The 19,958-nt window shown below is 47.1% G+C and overlaps 1 protein-coding gene across 2 annotated transcripts in view; it reads right to left on the bottom strand.

Moving 5' to 3' along the window:
• Positions 1-1,046: 1,046 nt before the first annotated feature.
• The window catches only part of CRHR1 (corticotropin releasing hormone receptor 1), a 131,648-nt gene continuing 112,736 nt past the window's right edge, over positions 1,047-19,958 (bottom strand). For both annotated transcript variants that reach the window (XM_019500696.2, XM_019500703.2), the window contains 4 exons: positions 15,157-15,242; positions 9,094-9,229; positions 8,599-8,640; positions 1,047-3,649 (listed from right to left, as the gene is read on the bottom strand). In XM_019500696.2, coding sequence (XP_019356241.1) covers positions 3,509-3,649; positions 8,599-8,640; positions 9,094-9,229; positions 15,157-15,242 — 405 coding nt within the window. In that variant the 3' untranslated portion in view covers positions 1,047-3,508. The remainder of the gene's footprint in view (positions 3,650-8,598; positions 8,641-9,093; positions 9,230-15,156; positions 15,243-19,958) is intronic.

The raw sequence follows: 19,958 nt of genomic DNA, 5'->3' as shown, positions 1-19,958 counted from the left end.
GCTTCTGTGGGTCTTGGAGACTGGACAAGTACTTTGATTCAGGCCCCCAGAGGTATCTAGGTCCCTAATTCCCATTGAAACTGATATGGTATGGGAGCTAATACCCTAACCTCCATATAGGCATCAACCTAGAGTCATGAGGAGTAGGGCTGGAAGGGACCTCCAGAGGTCATCCAGTCCAACCCCTTGCCTGATGCAGGATCAACCTTATCCAAACCATGCCATACAACCATAATCTAAAATTTACATACGACTACCCTGAACCCTGACATAACATAGACCTAATGCTCTAACCTGCCACAGGTAAAGCAAGGGAAACACGGCAGCCAATGTCCTGCTCGTATAAAATGTTGTTAATATACACTCAAGAGGTCCCAGGTAGAGGGCCATGGCAGTCCTTCTTTGAATGACAGTCTTGTAGGGTCATCAGCGTTAAGGCTCGAAGGGACCTGCAGTCTGATCTTAGCCTGCAGAACCCAGACCCGAGATCTTCATCCTATGATTCTTGCACTGAGACATCAAAGCTTGTCTGAAAGGGCAGTAATGATGGTAAATTTGCCGTGTCTGCCTGCTGTAGCAGTTAATAACTCCCCTTTTAAAAACACACCATATCACGGTTCTGAACCTGGCCGATTTCACTTTTCAGCCATTGAATTTTTTTTGTAAATCAACTGCAATTCATTTGCAGATAAGAAGCTGTGGACATCCCCTGCCAATCTATGTCCCTCTGTTATCTGTTACGTGGCTCTCAGCTCAAGCTACACACCAAATCTGAAAACGTTTGCCATATTGTGTGACTAACAAGAGAGGTTCACTAGCAAGGCCAAAGATGTGCAAGTGTGCAGGCTTCATGTAAATGATGCGCTATCCTAATTTACATATTTGACAAATAAATGGCAGGAAGTAACCAGGCAATAAAGTACCAGTGTCCAGAACATGCCAAACCATGCCAAGCTATGTTTGCCATCACTACCTCAACTGTACACACTTCTGGGATTTTTCCTTGCAAGAGCAAGAGGCCACACAAATGATCTGGAAGCCTTAAGGAGGTTACTAGACACCAGAGGGCAGTTCAGCCTTTATTCCTTATGGCATCTGGACATCTTTCATGGGGAACTTTGGCCCATACCACATGCAACACATTTGGACAAGTTTTTATTTAGGAATACCTCATTTCCTCACATGCAACACGCTCCTGAATAAGACCTGCTTGTTTTTGAAAGGCAGAGTGATGGGAAAAAACAATCTTTTTAAAAAAATACAGAGAAATACAGTACTTTTCCAGGGAAAACAGGCAACTACAGTCAAACCACCAAACTGCCCTATTTTCTTGAACTGAGCTGGGTACATAGCCTTATACTACTTGGGTAGGCAGCCAGATTCTGAAGCACAAGCCTCTATTGGGGCAGGAAGGAGAGGGTGGAAGAGAAGGGGTCCACATTCAGCTGCTAGAAAGCCCTATGTACTCACTGTGCTGGTCCCCTGTGCATCATGTGAAGTGTCTTTTTCTCTTTCTCCCAGCAGAGGCTCAAGCTGCAGAAGCTGCTATTACTGTATTTCATCCCTCACTTAAAGCACTTATCACTATTTTCAGCAGCTGAGTTTTGGGAAAAAGGGTGCATGTTATATGTGTGAAAAATATGGTATCTAAAATCTGTGTTGTCTAATGACAGAAAAACTAAGGTGCTTCATCACGTGTGAGCGAGGGGTCAAGGGGGCAGGGGTTCCCCAAGACAGTTGGGAAATCTTGTCTCCTCTGCCCTAGAATCAGTGTTAACCCTGGCCAGATCTGTTTGTGGCTAGCTCTGCCCATTTCACCCCCTGTTGTGCCATGTCTTCGGCTCTGGGCTAAACAATCCTTTTCCCTTTCAGTTACCTCCATTCTGCCTCTCCTGCTTGCAGCTGACAGAGGTTATAGAGCACACGTGTACTGAGTTACAACAACCTGCTCCCATTGCTAGGATCTGATCTCCCTGCCCCCTTCATGTCTATGTCTTTCCTGCAGCAGCAGCTTGCTGTGACCACTCTCCATACCTCTTTGCACTCTGGTTCTCCCAGGTCTTGCCTTCACTTCAGAGTTAACTCCAGTTATAACATGAATATTGCTTCCAGCTAAAGTCCTGACCACAAACAAGCCCCCCATTCATCTCAGTACACTGACGCTTTATACTTGTCCTGAGAGTAAGGGCCTGCAGCTGGAGTTACCACAACACATGAGCTGCAATCCTGACCACCCAGTACCGCTACTACAATCACTAGTCTTATTCCAAAGTGTGACCACACTCACTTGAGAGAGGCAAACTCAGGAGATGTGAACCTGAGTACAAGTAACTCAACAATGCTGCTGTGAGGGACTGGTCCCATACCTCTTTGTGCTTGAGACTGAACAAGCAACTTTCACCCCAAAATGGGCAATTTAAGCAGTAGTGTAGGAGTCCTAGTATCAGCTCTCCAAACCAGGATTGGCTGCCCTGAGAGCTTAGCAAGTATCATGCCTCATGGCATCATGCCCTGGCACTGGAACAGGCAGCACGGCAGGTGCTGGCATGTGGCCCACAGGCATCCTGCTCCATGGAGGCAGAAGCAGGGTGGGTGTGGGAGCATCAGTAACCTTAGTGCTGTATAAAGTGCAACACTGAAATGGCACCAAGCAAACTCTATTCCTGTCCCAAGTGGCAGTTCCTGACTAGAGGTTAAAGCACCCTAGAGTGATATACCTGTTGCCAGGGCCTGCAGAGGTTCTCCAGGGCATTTGTGTTGACAATATTGAGGAGGTAAAATGTACCAACTTCCCTAATGTTGCACGGTTAGCAATGCCACGGGCACGCAGTGGCTTCTGATGGGGTCACCCAACCCCATATGATGCACTTAGCATGTGCTGCAGACAGGGCTTTTACAGCACTTTGGTATGCAGGACTTGAGATCTGAGAGGGGGCAGTGCAGTGTGTGCAAACATGGAGGAAGGAAAGATCTCAGACCATGGCACATCAAGACCCAGGTTCTGGATCAGGGCTCTTCCTGTACTCATAAGGTGTCTCAAGTCCCCCAGCAGTGGGAGTGATGCAGTGCAGTGTGGCATCTGCTGGACCCTTCCATACCTTCAGTAAGGCAGCCACCAGTCTGGGAATCACTGTCACTCCACAGGCCTGGGGAAAGTATGGACCCCAAAATAGGCTGATGTCTTCAGCTGCCTTCTTGTTTCAGAACCACCGGATACTGCCCAAACCCACAGACATGGATGCGTTGGCCTCCCACTGGCCAGTCAGAATAAGCAGAAGCTGCTCTGATGTCTCGTCTCCCAGGTCAACCACTGGAGAGTTTAGCAGAGGATTTCTTTGGAACATCACACTCCTCCAGTGGGCTCTGCTGAGCCATGGCTCACAAGCTTGGAGCCTCCTGCTGTCCTGTAAGGTCTGCTAACACACCACACTCAATCTGAAGTGCAAGTGGCAGAGGAAAAGCTATGGCAAGCCTCTGCCTCCCTTGTGGGTGATAACTTCCTCCTGTCTCAGAGGGCTGTTGACTGCTTGATGCTGTGGAAGCTAACACGTGTTGGGGATGTGGGGATGGACATGGCTCTGGCCACACGGGCGCGGATGGAGTGCTTGTCCTGCCATCGATGCCACCTCTTCCGTACAGCGGAACGAACCTGGGGACACAGTGAAGAGCAGAGAGGAAGTTTACTAACTGTGTGGCTGGACCACAGCCTCTGAAGGACTTGGAAAGAACTCATGTCAACTTTCAGTCTCCCATCAGCATAATACTGCAGCGTACTTTCTAGCCAAATGGCTAAAAGAACTGTCCAGACATCAATTAATTAGGCTTCTCAACTGCCCAGGAGGAAGGGGCAGTTGGTATCATGAACCCCTGTTTTACAGATGGGAAACTGAGGCAGAGAGTGGGAGGGGACTGACTCAGGGTTGCAGAGTAATAGGCTCTCACAGTCAATCTGTAGTAAAGATGAGAGCAAATTCCAGGGATTTTATGGTTTGCCTCATAGTGCAGGTCGAATTGGATAAGCACAGTAGACCCTTCTGATTTTGAAACCCTCCAGATCCAGGAAAAGGTCCATCATGCTAAGATAGGAGAGCATAGGGTTTGTAAAAGGTTGCCTAACAGGTCAATAGTACACTTGAGATAAGAACCGAGGATTTCTGACTCCCATGCCTCTACTCTAACCAATAATAAGAAGCAGAAGTCCCAGGAGTCCTGATTCTCAGTGCCCTAGTTGTCACCAGCCACCACTACTACCCTGCTTGACAACTGAGCCTAATAAATTCTGCATGCAACGTCCTGATGTGAAAAGACAGAAATGGAAGTGACAAGAGGAAGCTCTCAGCATAGAGTGAAAGAGATACTGAGAAATAAATCTGGCCTTGAGCTATAAAAAAAAGTTAGTGGCTCAGACACCAAATCTGAGGCTGTCTAGTGGGCTGGAAGGGAGGTGAATGATAATTTGAAAGGGTTTATTATTGATGTGGTCCACACACATTGCATCTCAGCAACATCAATTCAAACCAACTACCGTGCCAAAGTCTCCTGTGGCTGGAAAACATTGAAGATGTGCTTTTTATTGATTGCAAAGTGTGAATCCCACTAAGAGGGACAAAGAGTGAGGGCAAGATGAAACAGCTGTGGTGGGACAAATTTCTTCATGCTCCTCATTACCCTGCAAAATATTTAAAACCTGGAGAAGTTAGGCTGGTGGTTAGCTGGCGCTGCTCCCCTCCATGTCCCTGGCTCTCACCTGTGTCTGCTCCATTCAGGAATACTGCTGGATGGTGGTTTCCAGGTAAAACCCTTCACATCCATCCAGCAAGCTAGACCAATACATCATGTTTTGGCATTGCGTACCTGTACTCTGTGCAACAGAAGCATGACACATGCACTGAACAGACCAGATGCTTGCTAAGGAAAGAAAGTTCAGGGGCAAGCTCTAAAAGCCTGATCAGTACAATGGACTTAGTGAGCTTCTGCATCTCGATGCTTCTCAACTCTGGGAGAACTAGACTGCTGACTGCATAGAAGTTTATTGGCTCCCTGAGTTTTCTATTCCCCGGTTGCCTGTTATTATACACTGAAACAAGTGCCAGCCACCCATCTTTATGCACTACAATCCTACCACAAGCCTGACAGAGATGGAGAAACTGACAGTCATCATCCCTCTGCTTTACCTGTGGCAGGTTAGGGTGCTTTCAGTGTCCTTGGGCAATCGGCCTTGTAGTTGTGCAGCAGGGTTGATTGTACAATTTTAGGAACAGGTTGAAAACTTGTATGGGATGGTTTGGATAGCAATGATCCTGCCTTGAGCAGGGGGTTGGGTTAGATGACCTGCAGAGGTCCATTCCAGCCTTACCTAAGATTTGAATTCAGACTAGTCTGGGCCCTGCCTCAAGATTACAGACTAATTTGCTGAGAAGATATGTAACAGGCTTGCTAATTTCTAACCAGCTACGTTCAAAACCTTTCAGAGAACCTAAAGAAAGGACCCACTTCCCTTTTGCCTCTCCTTTGTGGTCTCAGAATAAATTCTGATCTGTTCCCATTCCAGCTGTTCTGGAATATTTGGTTTCCTCCTCTCCTCCACTCCCCTCTCTTCTCTCAGCTGAACCAACATGTCCTTTCATCAAGACCTCCATCTTTTTCAGCTCCATTGCTGAATTTAGAGCCACACAACAATTTCTGATACTTCCCCATACTCCATTTAGATTTAGATTCTATTTCTACTTGCACAGCTGTGCTTGCCCTGTTGACCGTGCTGAGAAGGCTTCTCTATGCTCATTTATATTCTGTGCTGGAATAAGATCACCTGGGTAGCTATGTAATTGCATGCTTATCTGTTAAAGCATTTTGCTGGGAAGGGCAGATGGGTGAGAGAGGCATAGAAGTGAGTTATCTCCACTCTTTGCACAAGTGCCATGACCACTAGGCTATTTGGCTACATGATGAGACAACATCGAACAGTTGCTAGTTATGGTTTTTCTCTGACCACATTTTCCGGAACTTACACACAGTTACATGCCTATCTAGGGGCTTCTATATTGCCACAGTGGAGCCTTCTGGGCATGCTCAGTAGGGTACGTGCAGCTATTCAGAAGGAAACAGGATGTAAAAGTTGCATCAGTACCATAGTTAACATTTAGCTACATTTGCACACATAATCAGCATGTAGGTGCATGGAGGTGAACAGGATTTGGCTTGTAGTATTCCCAGCAAGCCCTTTTGGTTTTCTCATTAATTCCATATTGTTTGCCACATTTACAAGTGTCTGCCATTTGCTCACTGTGTAACCTTGGTCAAGTCACTTTTTCTTCTGGTCCAGTTTCCCCATTTGTAGAATGAGGTCATAATACATCTTTGCACGTGTGCTAGAAGGAGTAGCCCATCTCTGCAGAAGGGAAGCTCTCTTTACATGCCACACATTATTTGTTCTCTGATTGCTACTCTGCGAGCCTTTTTATGGCTGACCATAGGAAATTGGCTGCTTTGGAAATGAAATCATCAATCTTCCTTCATGCCTGAACAAAAATCCATGACGCCTGGATGGAGTGGGTGAGCACAAACAGATTCCCTGATTTATTGACCAGGCCATCTTGCTCCTTTGTAGCAAGGCTGGAGCCATTTTTTTTTCAAAGTAAGTTTTTGAAAAGAATAATAACATAGTTAAAAAAATCCATAAAGGGAGATTTAAGTAAGAACTGGAAGCAGCAGTGATGGCTGAATTGTTTAGCAAACACAAGGCTGTTAGGTCAGGCTGTCATGGGCTTGGAATCCACGTTTCCCTGAAGAAAAGTTAGTGAAGAATAAACTTAAGAGATGCCACATCCTTCCTCAGTGTTGTAAAAGGCTTTTTATGTTCTTTATCCCCTGGGCTTTGCTCTTTCTGTTTGTACCCAGCTATCAATCCTTACAGCCAGCAAAGGTGTGAGAGCATTCACAGGGAAGTGTATGAAAAAGAGAAGCATAAATGATCAGTCCAGAGATGCCTCTAGGCTATGCTATAGATGTTCCTTTACTCTTTGCTCCTAATAGCTTAGCGTCTGGGGTCAGAACCCACAAGGTTTGGTGAAGTGATCCCTGTCTTAAAACAGATGTGTGCAACTCATTCTGATGTGTGCATGAAGTTCATCCAGGGGCTTCGCCTATTAGGATAAAATGTGCTGTGGCAACATCAGACAATCTTGTTGTGACATCACAACGATGAATTAAAGCAGGACTATCTAACTGCTGAGCTGCTGGAGGCTGCATCAATGTGGCCCATGGACTTCTCATTGAACTGCTGGCACTCCTCCTTTACTGTGCTGTGCCACCAGCACACCCCCCGCCTCACCCTGCTGCATTGTGCCATGCTGCATGGGTGTTCCCCAGGTACACTGCAGTACATTGCACAGCCCGCCCCACCCCTCCATGCTTCCCACCCAGAGTTCAGAGACCACCTGAGTGTTGGGGGGAATGGCACCAGGGTAGGAGGCCACAACCTGCAATTTAACCCCTTGTGGGCTGCAGGCAGCCCTTAGGCTGTGAGTTGGACAGCCCTGGGCTGAAGTATCATAACATTTCACTGGTGCATTGACCAAAGCAACCCACTGCTGCAATGTATTTAAGAGCTGGTTGAACAATGAAAATCAATGGCAATGAAAAATGGCTTGCAAACAATAGCATGGGACAGGGAGATAGGAGTGTCTGTTTTGCTGAAATTTTTCAATAAAACTAATCATTTTTCATCATGTTTGGTGAAAAATGTCAGGTTTGGGGAAAACATTTTTGGTTTTTGAACACCAAAACAAAAAACCTCCCGAAAACAGGTTTCAATCCATATTTACAATATTTTCTGTTAAAAAAAAATCACATTCTTATGGTGAATTTTGATTAAAAAAGTAGGCTAAAATTTATTATAAATTTCCCATGAAAACTAAAGATCATTTCCCCAGCCGCTCTGCTCAGAGGTAAAGTACAGAGGGATTGGGATGGGTGTCCCAGTGAATGTTGTTTACACCAGACACAAGCTGGCACTGCTGAAGCAGGCAACGGTTCTGGACCTATTTAGTGTAGGCAGGGAGTGCTGCTACTGAGTATCATTGTGGCTGGCTGTCAGGCCTCAGCTGGTCCAGTGTGAATTTGTTCTTCAAGTACATGCTATAACTGGATTTTCTGTCCTTGCTCTGCAAGGGCAAAGCAGGGATTGGGTGCACTGGTAAATAAACCAATTGCAAGCTCTTCAGAAACAAATCTGGTGTTGCTGGAACTAGAAGTCTCCTCTTAATGAGTTACCTTTTGCCCTTCCAGTCCTGGGATCCTACTGGCCTTTGCTGATGGGCATCAGACTCTGGTCTGGCAAGAGAGAAGACGTGCTGATTTTGATGGAGACTATAACTTCCTATGGGGGACAAGGTTAAATCTGCCAAATTTGTGTCATTGCTTCTTCACGTTTGAGGAAAGCCTCAGCATCCCCTGGTAACTGGTCACTCATAACTCCCTAGCTCTGACATCTACCTGTTATTATATTTTTTGGCTTGTCAGACAAACTGAGAGGCACTGGGAGAACTTTGCCTGGAACCTGCAGAAGTGAAAGACACAGATCCCCAAGAAGACACTCACCTCACTGTTCAGGAAGCAGTAAAAGACAGAGACAAAGAAGCCCTGGGGGGAGGAAACACAAGAACCACAATTATTACAAGCTTTGAGGGAAATCCTTGGCATGGCATCCGCCCAAGGTGGGCAGAGGGCATGGCTCCAGCTTTGGGGGTAGGGCAATGGATTGGCTCCAGCCTGGGAGGCTCTGGGTTGGAGGATGTCCCTGGGCACGGAGAAAGCAGAGTTGATTTACACCTGGCTAAACCAGAGTTATTTTTAACTTTGCAATTTCAGATGTTTCCCATGGAATTTAGCAGTGATTCCAGGGGACTGGGGTGGGATGAAGCTGTGTATCACTGACACACAGCCCAAGGCTCGTGACTCCAGTACAGCTCTGGGCCCATTTTTCACACATGTGACACATCTCTTGGAACCCTGGCGTGGCCTGAGAGGGGCTGGTAGGCTGTATGTATGTCATGGGTCTGGCCAACGGGGTGATGCAGCTGCCACGACTCATACCTGGAAGGATTCCAGGAAAGAGTTGAAGTAGATGAAGACAATGCGGGAGATCTCGTCCTCCCCGGGGTTCACAAAGAACAGCATGTAGGTGATACCCAGCAATGGCAGCAGGACCAGTGTGGCCTTCACAGCTTTCCTGAGGAAAAAGTACAGAGGTGAGCTGCATCAGCACAGCAGCAGACCACAGCATACCTCCCCTGCCCACACCCACTGGCAGATTGGAGGAATGTGAGTCTGAGTTTAGTGCCTCCTAATAGATAAAGAAAAAGCAATCAGATTAGCATAAATGGCAGGTGGGGTGAGAAGGAGCTTGTCTCATCCTATTAGTAAGGATTTATCTTTTCTATATGATGCTATAATTACTGGTGGGAAGTGGATGGAGGCAGCAGTGCCAGGACTACTGGCTTCATTTTTTCAGATGTCACTCATTTAGGCCAGAAGGTTTAAACGTGAGCACATGGTGAGGGTCAGACAGCCCCAAATGAAATGGCCTGACAGATACAAGTCCTGACCACCCAGGATGCCCTCTAAAGTTGTTGGCACACTGTATGTTTAGTGCCTCTGAAAATCAGGCCAGTTACCATAGTGTAGAATTGTGGATTGCAAGCATGTAAACTTAAGTCATCATGTTTGACACTATGGGTGTGTGTAGACGAAACGAGGGGCACGTATGCACGACACTTTAAAGTGGGTTAAATGCTTTTGCACCTGATCTTTTTTTTTTCCCCTGGAGTCTGCCTGACTGCATGAGCTGCGTGGGGACCTGGTCCTTCCCTCTGTGGCTGCGGTGCCACCCCGGACTGCCCAAACTGGGTGCCTGCGGGTGGGTGCTGCCTGAGGGGTGGAGAGGGGGTGCCGCTGCTGTGGAGGGAAGCACCAGCCCCTCACCGCAGCCCAGGGACCGTGCCGCCCACCGGCAGCTCGCTCTCCCCTCCCCGCCACTGGAGAGGAGGCAGGTAAGACACGGGTGTACACGACACGGGGTTTACTTCTCCCTAAATTGAAGTGGTGTTTTAAAAAACCCACTGCTTCAATTTAGAGCGAAGTAAACCCCCGTTTCATCTACACACACCCTATGGCTCTCTGTGCTCCAGTTTCTCCATGTGTAAACTGAACATGACAATTAGGATTGGGCAGGATACATGACAGTGAAGCCAGGTGAAATTAAAGAACAGAGAGTGGGGGGAGTTGATTAATAAAGAATTAAAAGCAGATAGAATTATTAACACCAATCAATTTGGACTTTCAGAAAATAAACTGTGTCGAATTAATTTGATGTTTGTTTTTGATGAGATTAGAAATTTGGTTGATAAAGGTAATAGGCTGATATAATGGCTCTAGACTTCTGTAAGGCCTTTGAATTTGTACCATGTGCATTTTGATTTGGAAACCAGAACAACGCTGCATCAACACAGCATTAAATGGATTAAAAATCAACTGATGGGTCTGACGTGTAACTGTAATTGGGGAAAGGACCTCAAGTCAGTCTGTTTCCTGTAGGGATCTGCAGTTCTTGGCCCTAAGCTATTTCATATTTTTACCAGTGACTTAGAAGAAAACACAAAATCATTTCTGATTAAATTTGCAGACACACAAATTAGAGGAGCAGCAAATAGCAAAGAGGTCAGGCCACTGACACAGAGCAATCTGGAACAGTTGGCAAGGAAGCAATAGGCATTTCAGCACAGTCAAATGCAATGTCCTATACTGAGGCACCAGGAATACCTGCTACATTTGCAGCATGTGGGACTCAATCCTGGAGAACCAGACTAAAGGGATCAAAGTGGACAATCAGTTGCATAAGAGCTCTTGGTGTGATGCTGTGGCCAGCTGGGCAAATACAACCTTTGAAGTAAAAAGAGGGGAATACAGGGTAGGAGTATAGAGGTGGGTATCACTTAAAAACCCCAAAGGCTCCAGACTAGAGGGTCGTGCTCCTCCACTCAGTCAGACCAAACATCACTTTGTTATCAGGAAGAAATTTTACCCCCACAGTCAGATAGGCATGGAGTGTGGGGATCTTTGCCTTTCTCTGTAGCTGGGGGGCCTGGCACTCTTTTTTGAATCTTTCAAATGTATTTTAACAAGTACTTTTTGTTCTTGCAGGGGCAGTACACTGGCAGTGCCCTCATCCCCCTGCTTTACCAATTATAAGTTAGAGCGCTTTTGGTGTTTCAGGGCATTGTGCCTAGTAGCTATGTGACAGGGGAGTTTGTACAGTTTTAGGAATAGGTTAGACAAGCACTTGTCTAGGATGGTTTAGATAGGTGGTTTAGATGATCCTGCCTTGAAAATCAGGCTGAACTAGATGACCTTCTGTAATCCTTTCCAGCCCTACTTTTCTCTGATTATATGTACCTGACAGTGGGACAACTGCATCCACTTCTGGCATCCACAGCTCAAGAAGGTCACTGGTAAATTGGAGAGCAAGAAGCACATGCTTTATAGTGAAAGACTCACTGAGCACATCTACACAAGATGCTACTGTGCAGTCATTACTGCACATTTATTTAGTACTTGTATTAGCAAGTACTAAATAAATGTGCAGTAACTGGAGTTACTGCACAGTAGCACTGGCAAACGTCTTCTAAGTGATACTATTGCACAGTAGCCTAATAATACTGCACAGTAGCATATTAGCAATGTGTGTGCTGTGATGTGCTACTGCGCAGTATTATTCAGCTACTAGACAGTCAGTGTCTTGTGTAGCCCAATGAGCTCAATCTGTTGAGCTCTATCACAGTGCATAAGTGTCTCTGTGGGCACTTGGATGGTAGAACACATTTCAGTCCAGGAGATTAAGGTATAACAAGATTCAATGACTGAAAACTGAAGCTATACAAATTCAGACTACAAATAAGGCACACATTGAAAGAAATCAACTGGTGGAGCAATTTACCAATGGTTTTACTAATCTCCGTCCTGGGAAATTTTCAAGTGAAAAGCTAATTCTTTTAGTAAAATATCTGCCCTAATCCAAACACCAATTAATTTGAGGAAGTCCTAAAACCGGTGCTATACAAAGGTCAGACTAGAACATTATAATGGTCCCTTTTGGCTTATAATCTATAACATGGATGTCCAGTTGCAGCCTGTGGGCCACATGTAGCCTGGAGGAAGTTAAATTATGGCCCCCAGGCTCCTGCCCAGCTGCTGCTCCCCTACATTAATCCAGCTGCCATAGCAGCTGGAGCCAAGTCTTCTCTGCCTCTTTTGGCTTCTGCCTTCTGTGCCCCCCCTAAGGGGTGGTGTGGTGCAGTATGATACAGTGTGGGGAGCCAGGGGTGAGGCTGGAGCTTTGTGAGTGTGGGGTGCAGGGGTGGGAGGGCAGGTGTCCACATGGTGTCCAGCCCTAGGCCCATGGCTCCCACTGGTGTGGCCCATACAGTGTGCAGCCTCTACCCATGTGGCCAGTGGGATGTGCAGCCCCTGGATGTTTAGCAATTGAATTGCCCTGATCTATGAAACTATTAAACAGTTTTCCAAACCCACAAATATTTTCTGAACATCACAGTTTTTCTGTGTCCTGAAACAAGTAGTTTCAAATTTCTACTTACAAGTAGAAATCTTGTAATCTTGCAAAACCATCTTCTCAAGCATATGCTATATACATTCTGGATCCAGGAAGTCTCCTTCTGCCTCTACAGGAAGAGTCAACTTCACTGAAGGATGGAAAGACCTTTCCTTCCTGCAGGACAGCTGGTATTTTAGGATGCAGAGACTCACTTTTTTTTTGCAAAATGCTGTCTGGAAAGGGGAGGGTAAATCAGCTCTACCATGTACCCAAGAAAGCTCTGGGCACCTACACATATGCCTGATGCCTGCTTTGATGTGTGCTAGTTAGTGCTTAATCAAGTCTGCTGGCGAGTGCTAATTAACATGCTCTAGCAGCCTTGACTTCTTGTGTATTCAGCATCCCTGCACTTCAAAATGGCAGCAGGGGCGCTTTAACTAAGGCTTGTTGAATAAGCTTTAGTTAAAGTTCCCCCACTGCCATTTTGAAGTGCTGGACACTGAATACAGAAGACGCTGCAGGCACTTTAATTACAGCAGCTCCCAGGAGCCTCTCTAATTAAAGAAACCTCCTTCCCACAATCCCTGGTGCATGTATAAAGACACCCTCTGTTTCCTCCCCTGAGATGGGACAGCAGGTGTTTGGGCTGCATTGATTCATTTCTCTTAGCTTGTCCTTTGTTTTGCTCCCAAGAAGCAATTTAATTCTCACCTCTGTGCCAGGATTTGTATGGCCAGCTTTAGAGAGCAGAAGGTCAGACCCTTTGGGAAAGGCTTTTGCAAAGGCAGTTATTCAGCTACTATGCTGGCTTTAGATGAGAATCCAGCAACCCATAATCTCAAACATAGACTTCTTGGCTGGAACTTTTGAGACCCCCTACCTCTAAAATGGGTAGTCATTTTGAATTCTTAAAATGGTAGTCAACCAGCCCTGTGGTCCTAAGACAGGTCCTTTGGAAAGCCTATCACACTGCAGTCCTGGCCCTTTCTACCCCATGATACTTTTTGCTTGGCTAGAAGGTTTGGATATCCTTTTTCTGCTCAGCTCTGCTGACAACAGCTAGGAACTGGTGGACAACATTAATTAAAGCAGGGGTGGGCAAAATGCGGCCTGTGGGCCAGATGTGGTCTGCCAGGCCATTCTATCCATCCCGTGGGGCCCCTAAAAAATTTAGAAAATTAATATTTATCTGCCCCCGGCTGCCTGTCATGCGGACCTCAATGGCTTGCCAAAACTCATTAAGTGTCCCTCCACCTGAAATAACTGCCTGCCCCTGCATTAAGGAGTGCTCCAAAGTATTTCAGAGATGACACTGCTAAAACATAGTCATCTCTGAGATGAGGAGAGCCAGGGTATGTGGGAGGAATGGAAAGTATTTTGCTGGTAATACTAAGACTAACGATGAACTCTCTCACAGCCAGTTGTCAGTGGTCTTTGAAGCTCACACAGACTTTGTTGGATTGATTCCTGTGGTGAGCTGCTTGGGTCTTTTTTACAATAGAGGAGGAAGGACTGAGTCAAAATGCTTTATTCCAGAGGTTAGGGAAGTTTATTTGGGTAAATGTGATATCTTTTATTAGAGCAACTGAATAGTTGGAAAAATTGTTCCTTGCAGGCTTTCAGGCACAGGCACATTTCTTCAGGCATAGGGAGAGTCTGCTGTTCCTGAAAGCTTGCAAAGAAGGTTTTTTCCGGTTTATTCATTTGGTCTAATAAAAGATATAACATTTACTCAAATAACCTTGTCTGCCTATAGCCTTAGACTAACATGGCTACAACAAACACCCTTGACTCCACTGGGTGTATTTATCCACTGAGCCCACAGCATTACAGTAGGGGAGGCTTTGGTGGGGACAAAACAGCTATGAAAAGCAGACTGCCAGAGAAATCTCTGCAGTCCGTGGGCAAGGTTGGCTAGTTTTATTGGAAGTGAGGAATGGCTGTTCTCTAGGACATGAAGGTGGAAATGGGGGGGCTGTGAAGGGGGGGAGGGGTTGGAGGTCCCAGTAGTGCCCAAGGGGCACATGGTTGTTTTGAGCCCTGCTGGGGGCAGAGTGAGCAAGCAGACCCAGGAGCAGGGCAGTGTTTGGAGCCAGAGAGCCCAGAGCTTGGAGCAGGGCAATGTTTCAGGCTGGAGAGCCTGGAGCCTAGAAACTGGGCAGAGACAAGGCGCAAGGAGGGCCAGGACAAGGCTGGGACCCAGAAGCCAGGTCCAGTGCTGTGGGCCTAGGCCATAGGAACCGGCCAATTTAAAGTGGTGGCTGAGGCTGAGAAGGCTGGGCCCTGACAAGCATATATGGGTTCCCCAAGACACATGATTAGCCTGCAAGTCAATGAGTGAGGCCAGCTTTGGAAAGCCCTGGGGCAGCCTCCCTTCCTTTAAAGGACTAGAAAGAACATCAAGGCATGGTGTGTGAGCAAAGGGGAGGGTTTCCCACAAGGGCAGACCAGGTTAGGGCCATGAGACCACCAGGGAGCATCACGGTCACCCCCTGGGACAAGCACTTTGTTACAGTGCTATTATGGTATTCCCCAGTGCTCACTGCTACCTGTACTGGATGGTCTCTGATGTGGTTGAGGCCCGGAGCTTCGTCATGAGTATTCGAACAATGTTGAATAAAAAGATAAAATTGATCTGGAATAGACAAAGGAAGGAGACTCATTAATACAGAAACATCTCCTGCACCTCACCTACCCCTCCATATGTTGTGCCAACAATCAGAAGTCTACCTTGCATGTTTTATGCCCTAGGCAGAGATACCAGGGACTGTGTGTATGTGTGTGTGGTTGTGTGTGTGTTACTGGTCCTAGAAACTCAAAGACCCTGGCTGCTGTTGCTACATAGCATGGGATGTTGCTGCTGCAGCACAGAAGCTCCCATTCCTCCCATTCTGGCATACCCTCTGAATCACTGCTTGAAACTAGCGCCCCACTCACCCACCCCCAGTTACACTATTGTCAATAATCCCCAGAAAAGTCTATGGGAGAAAATGTCCCGTTCTGGATGACAGCTCATAAAAGATCTTGGGAGTCTCTGTGGAACAGCAAAGGTATCTGCTGACTTCCCAGCCCCTGGACACCTACAGCTCGTTTTCAATCTTGCGTAAACTTTGCTGTTTGGTTTTCTTCTATTCCCTAGCAGGTATCCATCCACAGGGCAGAACGGTCAGAGCAGTGGGAAGGGTCTACCTAGACCCACACTACACCTAGGATTGGCATGAAAAAGGTCAGCTCGAGACCCATATTTTCTTAATAACCTGGACCTTTCAGGACACTGCATGCAACTGGACCTTCAGGAAAGCTGGCACAATCACACTGCTGGCCTTTGGAGTGAAATGTTGCCAACAGCAGTATAGACGTAGAAGTTCTAATTTATAGATACTCCCTAACAGGAGATTGGGTGAGTTGGGACTTGAGAGGTGGGCCCTTACGGAGCAGCTAGTTAGGAGTCAGTGGGCACATCTACACAAGATACTGACTGCACAGTAGCTGGAAAATACTGCACAACATCATGTCATAGCACAGACAATATGCTACTGTGCAGTATTATTAGGCTATTGGGCAGTAGTGTCACTTAAAAGACATTTGCCAGCACTACTATGCAGTAACTCTGGTTACTGCACATTCATTTAGTACTTGTTATTACAAATAATGCGCAGTAACGACTGTGCAGTAGCATCTTGTGTAGATGTGCCCAGTTACTGAGAGACAGACAAAGGTTCTGTACACGTTGCATACTGCTCCACAATTAAAGCATGTTTTTTTTCGTTCATACATGCCTGCGTATTTATTGAGTCCAGTGATCACTACAGGCTGCTTGCAGTCAGCTGTCAAGACTATGTGAGAACCAAGGCACTCAGAAGAGATCATATGAAAGGGAGAGTCACTTCAGCAGCAGTGAGGAAAACGTTCTGATGGTTTGGATGAAGCAACTAGTCTGCTGGCTACCTGCTGCAGACTGTGCTCTGTGGTGGGATAAAGGGCAACAGGCCAAAGAACTGACTATGGAGGGAAGCAGCTAGATGATAAAACACAAGGATGTGGCAAGGATCTAAAGCCAGTTAATGGATGCAAGACAGCAAAATGGAAGAGCAGTGACCCTCGGCTTAAACCAGCTCAGGAGGGCCATGAGCATCAATGTTAAACAAAGAACAGCAGCAATCAACCCACACCCCTCAGTGAACTGTAGTGGCCACAGGCCAGGTCAAAAGAGAATAACTACAACATGAAGCTGTATGTGCTGAATGAGTGTAGCTGAAAACATTGCAATTATTCACAGTCGCAGGGAAGACACACCCAGGGCATGCAGTCAAAAACCTAAATTAAGTAACATTATGTGTTATTATCTCAGGGTTGTGCTCTGAGAGTCACTAGAGTACAGTACAACACATGACTGGTTTCTCTGGTTGTTAAACTATGGGACAAAGGAAGGAAAGCAGGACAAGGACCTCACCAAATACCCTACAGTCAGAGGAAGGTGCATTGAGCTTTGCACTGGTAGCTCACGAGCTCTACTTTTACTGCTACTGAAGGCTGGTTGTAATTCTGTGCATATGCCAGCCTTTTTAGGGTATGTCTGAATGGCACAATGCAGAGCCACATGGTGGTACCTGAGCTAGCTTCAGCACCAAAAGCAATACAGTAGGATTAGCATGGTGCTTCTTCAAGTCCTCCTGAAGCAGGGTATATTAGGTTGGGTGGGGCGCTATGTTCATGTGGTTATACTGTTTCCAGTACTAGAGCTGGCCCTTTCAGAGCTGTTTTGGGTATCTCTACACATCATTGTATTGTGCCTTCCTCAGAAACATTGGGGGTTGGCTGCAGCCAAGGCTGGGGATTTTGACTGGGGTGTGCCAGTGCTCCTGCTTGGACTTAAACCCAGAGGTTCCTGGCTAGAAGGTCTTATCCTTCAGCTCAGGGTCAGACCAATCACCATATTTTAGAATGGGAAGGAATTTTACTCCGTGGTCAGATTTGTGCAGACTGGGGGGGGGGGGGGGGGGGGGGGGGGGGGTGTTGCCTTATTCTGTAGTGGGGGACACGGCCCTTTTCCTTGGATCTCTTGAGCATATTTTCAACAACCCTTGTAGCAGCACTACACTGGCTGCTCTTGTTCCCTTGCTTTACCTGTGGCAGGTTAGGGTGCTATGTCTTGTGGTTGCATCAGGATTGACTGTGTAGTTGTAGCAATAGGTTGGACAATGGATTTGTATAGGAACGTTCGGACAGGAATGATGATACTGTCTCTAGCGAGAGGCTGGACTAGATGACCTATGAAGGTCCCTTCAAGCCCTACTTTTGTATAACTATATAATATTTTTGCTGGCCAAGGCCTCAGTGGAGCATCTTTTCTAGGCAGAGTTCTGGAAAGAGCACAGGAATCTCATGCAGCAGCTTCCTACTTTATCCACTCAGCCATGCTGCCTTTCAGAACAAGTAGGGCAAAACGTGCATGCTTTAGCTATTCCATCACTAAACATGACTCCAACCAATAGAGAACACTCACTCTCCTTGAGTCTGCGGTCTTGATCTCTTATTCTCTACTACTACAGAAAGATTATTTGTAATCCAATGGCAAAGCATGTGCTGTGTCCTGCTGTTGGGCAGTCTGCAAGAACATCCTGTCTGCCATCTCATGGGCAGGGTTACTACCCATGGTGATCTTTTATCTCAGGCCCTGGATCAGCCAGAACCTTAGGGCACTAGGTGCTATTGCAAACTGGGAAATACTTTTAGGGTACTCTGGTCACTGACAGAAAGTCACTGAGGTAGCCTTTCAGCATCTTGACAGAGTCCCCAACACATACTATGACTGGTACAACTTCAGTTACTGGGTTGTTTATTATTACTATTGTTTATGAACCTATTGGCTCAGAAGCAAGCAAGATGAGGGCCCTGCTGACTGGCACTGCAGTGCACACATGATATAGCAGGCAATCTTTTCTGCGAAGAGGTTCTAGTCTAAATAGAAAAAACATTTAGGTTTAGGGTGACGGAAGGGCAGAACACACCAACTGAGTGAAGATGGGAAGGCAGCAAAGGGCCATTCCTTTCCAGGTGGAGGTACAGCATTTGGTGGGAGGGATCCTCTAGATGGAAGGAGGAGGGAAGGGAATGGGGGCATGGATACGATGTGGGTGAGGGGGATGGGACAGAGAAGAAGAGAGGCAGATAGGCTGTGAAAGATGGAGACAGCTGGTTCCAAATGAAGGAAGTCCAGTCACTACTGTGGGAAGTACTCTAGTAGCCACCTCCTTTGGTGACTCCTGCAGCTGCTCAAGTGCCTGGAAGCCATAACTGGCTCCTCATGTAGCCATTCCTCAAGGCCATGGGCAAATGGTGCCTCCTGAGTCAGGGGGGGGCACTTGCCCCCCACCCCAGCAGACAGTCAGCATCCCTGGGGGGATGTCCCTCCCGTGGCTAATTCTGCTGACTGGGGGGTGGGGGAGTGTCCCGCAAGGCTGATCCCGCTGACCTGCAAGTGGCAGTGGAGTGCCTCTTCCAGATGAGTGTGATTGGCCACAGGGGGACTGCTTCTCCTGGTGCCAGCATCTGGCACTCGGGGCGGAGTGGGCATCAGTGCTCTCGCCTGCTCCCCTGTGCAGGAACGCTGCTGTCAGGGGGTGCACTGGTGCTTTCAGGGGATGTGCATGCACCACCATGCACCCCCTATGCGTCGCCACTGCCCAAGGCCCCCATGGCTTCCATTGGTCTAGTTGCAGCAGCCTGATGGGGTGGGACAGACTCAGGGCACAGATGCTGCTGACAGTCCCTTACAAGAATTTGGTTTTCATAGATTCATAGATGTAGGGTCGGAAGGGACCTAAGTAGATCATCAAGTCCAACCCCTGCCCTGGGCAGGAGAGAATACTGGGCTCATATGACCCCAGCTAGGTAATTATCAAGCCAGCTAGGTAATTATCAAGCCAAGTTTTCCAGGTTTTCTTCTTAAAATAAGGAAGCAGCTGATACAATTCACTCAGTGAGAAAAAAGTCTTAAAAGCAAGGCTGATAGCTGGAAAACTTTATCTGTAAATAGTGGCGTAAACACCATGGGCGACTGGTGCCGCCTTAGTCGGGGGGGCATGTGCCCCCCCAATCCCCCCACCCCCCCGACCAGTCAGCAACTGGAGGGGGGAGAATCCCCGCGGCTGATCCCGCTGACCGGGGGGATGGGGGGTCTCCTGCAGAGGCAGCCAATTACTCTGGGCACTTCAGTTGCCTGCCTGAAGGTTGTCACCAGAGGCTTCAGAGGAAAGTGAAAAGAAAAACTAAAGTGTATGCAGTACACCTTGTGGGGTTGCATGATGATGCTCACTCAGTGTGTTCACATCTGATGGGCTCTGTTTAC

The sequence above is a fragment of the Alligator mississippiensis genome, chromosome 4, assembly GCF_030867095.1.
Source record: "Alligator mississippiensis isolate rAllMis1 chromosome 4, rAllMis1, whole genome shotgun sequence".
Taxonomy (NCBI): Eukaryota; Metazoa; Chordata; order Crocodylia; family Alligatoridae; genus Alligator; species Alligator mississippiensis.
This window is presented reverse-complemented; position numbering and strand designations above follow the sequence as displayed.